Source organism: Watersipora subatra, chromosome 10 (assembly GCF_963576615.1).
Source record: "Watersipora subatra chromosome 10, tzWatSuba1.1, whole genome shotgun sequence".
In the NCBI taxonomy this organism is placed as follows: Eukaryota; Metazoa; Bryozoa; class Gymnolaemata; order Cheilostomatida; family Watersiporidae; genus Watersipora; species Watersipora subatra.
The window spans coordinates 10945820-10948974 of record NC_088717.1 but is presented as its reverse complement, the minus strand read 5'-3'; the positions used below and the strand labels follow the sequence as shown (position 1 = coordinate 10948974).

General features: G+C 35.0%; 1 protein-coding gene across 1 annotated transcript; it reads left to right on the top strand.

Moving 5' to 3' along the window:
- The first annotated feature begins 323 nt into the window (after nt 1-323).
- LOC137406476 (uncharacterized) lies at nt 324-2612 on the top strand. The gene is made up of 5 exons (XM_068093060.1): nt 324-501; nt 1295-1363; nt 1629-1694; nt 1988-2047; nt 2156-2612. The coding sequence occupies exons 1-5, from the start codon at nt 349-351 to the stop codon at nt 2204-2206; spliced, it is 399 nt and encodes a 132-aa protein (XP_067949161.1). The 5' UTR covers nt 324-348; the 3' UTR covers nt 2207-2612.
- The last annotated feature ends 543 nt before the right edge of the window (nt 2613-3155 follow it).

The following is a 3155-nucleotide window of genomic DNA, read 5'->3' as shown; positions in this document are numbered from 1 at the left end:
TAAACAGATTTTCGCGAAATTGAGTTTCGCGAAAGTGAATTTCGCGAAATTACACATTATATATATTATATAGTCAACTTTCGCGAAAGTGAATTTCGCGAAAGTGAATTTCGCGAAATTGGATTTCGCGAAATTGGATTTCGCGAAATTACACATATATATTATATAGTCAACTTTCGCGAAATTGAATTTCGCGAAAGTGAATTTCGCGAAAACTGTTTAGCTGATTTTACAATTTTGTGAACATAAATTACACAAATTTAATGAACCATAACATTGCTTCTACTTACTATATAAGCAACGAGAAAGAATAAGTTTTTCATCTCATTTTATTTATAATAGTTTACAATGTGTGCTCGAGACAAAAACGTGGATAGACTCCTAACTCAGACAAATTGCATCGACACGTGTGTGGAGATATGGGGCTACTGCCCTTGGGGTAGAGAGGTAGATCCTGAAAAACAGAAGGCTTTTCGAAACAAGATCAAGCTTCAAAAGAAAGTAAGTATTACATTATAATATTTTACTAAATTATATTTTTGATTAACCTTTTCACTGCCGTAGACGCATTAATGCGACTTTCCCAGCCATTGCGTAGTTACCTCATTTTATTATTCGTTGACAGCATAACCCACGGTCTTTCAGACTTTTATGAAATTGACAGTGTTGTCTGAAGATTTGTTTATAAAATTAACCTAAAGTAACGAATCAATTTCAAACTTTTGTTAGAGAACTTCTAATTTTATAACGAACATTTTTTGTGTGAGTTCATTAATTACCGCGCGCGAGTCAGAAAACAGGTAATTAGTAATGTTGATGGCATTATAGCCATTTCAGATTCAGATTTTCGTGATTATACAGATAGTTAAAGCAGCAGCACTGTCTCTGAGAGTAGTGAAAGTAATAATTTTGTGAGAGTAAGAAACACGGAAGATCGTTTTAGCTTCGCATCGATCATAGCATCACACAGCTTTATCATCGCACAAAGTATAGATTCGTTGAATTTTTGCATAGCAATGATGGCTACAATGTTAGCAAATTAAAATATGTAATAAAATTGTTCTGAATAGAGATTGAAATTGGAAAAAATACTGTTTACATACCATGAAGCAATATCGGCAATTTTCGGTAAAATGGCTGGTACTTGGCAAATACCCAAATTTGTACATGCTCGGCAGTGAAAGGGTTAAAGGAAACTCGAGAATATAAACTACATATTAAATATATTTCGAATTATAGGGTTTGCTTAAATGAAACAATTAAATTATACAAAGTAATTTGGAAATTATTGTAGAAATCATTGGTCATGCAGCAGCAAAGAGAGGAGTTCTTTCGTAACTTCGATGTTACATTGACTTTAAAAGTAAGTATTACATTATATTTATTTCGTCTAATATCGTTGTATAATGATAAAACATGTAACTAAAGATCAAATACATTCAACAAAATTCACTCCAATTGGTATGTAGGAATGTTAAAATGAGTATCAATCTGTGAAAACAGTAATTAATATTTTGTATAACTCCACTTTAAAACAAAAGGAGTTGGAATTGAAATTCAAAGTAAGACCTGACTGTGTTTTAATTTGTCTGCATGTTCTACTCTGACTATAATCAATGCAATTGTAGGATCCTGGGCATCACCGAACTAAATATAGTCCTTTTCGGAGAAGGCTTTATGAATTTGAATCTTCAGTAAGTAGTACATTATATTTATTTCTTTATTTTAACTGAATATCCTCCTCTGTCTGTGTGTCCTAGTCTGACTATGTGATGTAACATATTTGTTTTTCTTATTGTCTGTATGTCCTACTCTAGCTGGTTGCATATCCTATTCTGTTTGCATTACATCTTGCATATCATTCTATGATTCGATGACTAATGCAATTGAAATTTACAATTTAAGTTGGAGTCCATTGTGAATGTAGAGTCTACTATCTCAGCAAGGTTATAGTAATCCATCCTGACTGTAATCATTGCAATTGCAGGCTCCCGTATCTCAACAGGAAGATTCCATTCAGAAAAAGGATGGATCTTCTTCTTCTTCAGTAAGTATTACATTATATTTGATTTTTAGTTTGAATGAATGATCTAATCTGATTGTATGTCTTACTTTTACTATATCTCACTAAAAATAATGTATGTTTTGATTGTAGACAGTTCATTCTCATTCGACAATGAAAGAAGAAGAAGAAAATTGGGATTGAATGAAATTCAAGAAAGATGTATTCCAAAACTTTCCTTTTTAAAACGAATGACAGAATGATTTTGAATTTTTTGTAACATTTATAGTTTATATTTTATAATAAAAACTTATCTCTCATTCAACCAAATATATAACAATCTCCGGAAAATCAACCCCTCGGTGTCCCAGATATTAACCCCCTCACTCATCCGCTAGGTAATCTCTCGCTCTCCTCGATAATCCGCGAGATCCACTCCGGAAAACCATCCAGCCCTCGATGTCCCAGATATTCACCCCCACTATTCCACCGATAATCGGCGACGATTCGCCCGACTAATCCGCGACGATTCCCCCGACTAATCCCGCGATAATCCGCGTTCAATCGGATGACTCATCCCCCGCTAATCCGATGACTCATCCACAGATAATCCGCCGATTACGCCAGGAGCGGATCCGTAACCCCTCGAATTCAACCCCCTACTCTACACCACAATTTCCCCCCAAACCCCAACATCTCATTCAACTCCACACGATTCAATCTACACCCCTAGCCAATTTAATTCACAACCCCCTTTTTCTATCCCCCCGCTGGATCCGTCACTTTTGTGTGTAGATCTGCTCTCTATATACTACTGTTGTGAGTACTCTCACTAGCTAGCACAACCAACCTTTTTGATCTTTAAATGTTGTAAGATGCACCAAAACCACGACTGAAGTATTTTATTTAGTAATGGAGCTTTAACATTTGATAGATCTATACTACTGCATAAAAATTAAAAAGCTGTTCCATGACTTCTGTTAATCCAAGTAGGTGGTAATTGCTATACAAGTTCTGATTTCCTACTAGATACCTAAGATTTTACCAAAAGATACTAAAAGATGCTACCTAACAAGGTAGCATCTTTGTTGATGCGGTTCGTCACAACGGTTTTTTCCGTCTTCACATCTGTAACTGTACTGGCAGCTGGATC

What these genes read in the sequence shown, in the direction of transcription:
- LOC137406476 (XM_068093060.1), top strand. Translation starts at nt 349, where the DNA reads ATGTGTGCTCGAGACAAAAACGTGGATAGACTCCTAACTCAGACAAAT. An exon ending in ATGTTACATTGACTTTAAAA is followed by an intron (nt 1,364 to 1,628) that starts GTAAGTATTACA and finishes ATGCAATTGTAG; the next exon opens with GATCCTGGGCATCACCGAAC. An exon ending in TTTATGAATTTGAATCTTCA is followed by an intron (nt 1,695 to 1,987) that starts GTAAGTAGTACA and finishes TTGCAATTGCAG; the next exon opens with GCTCCCGTATCTCAACAGGA.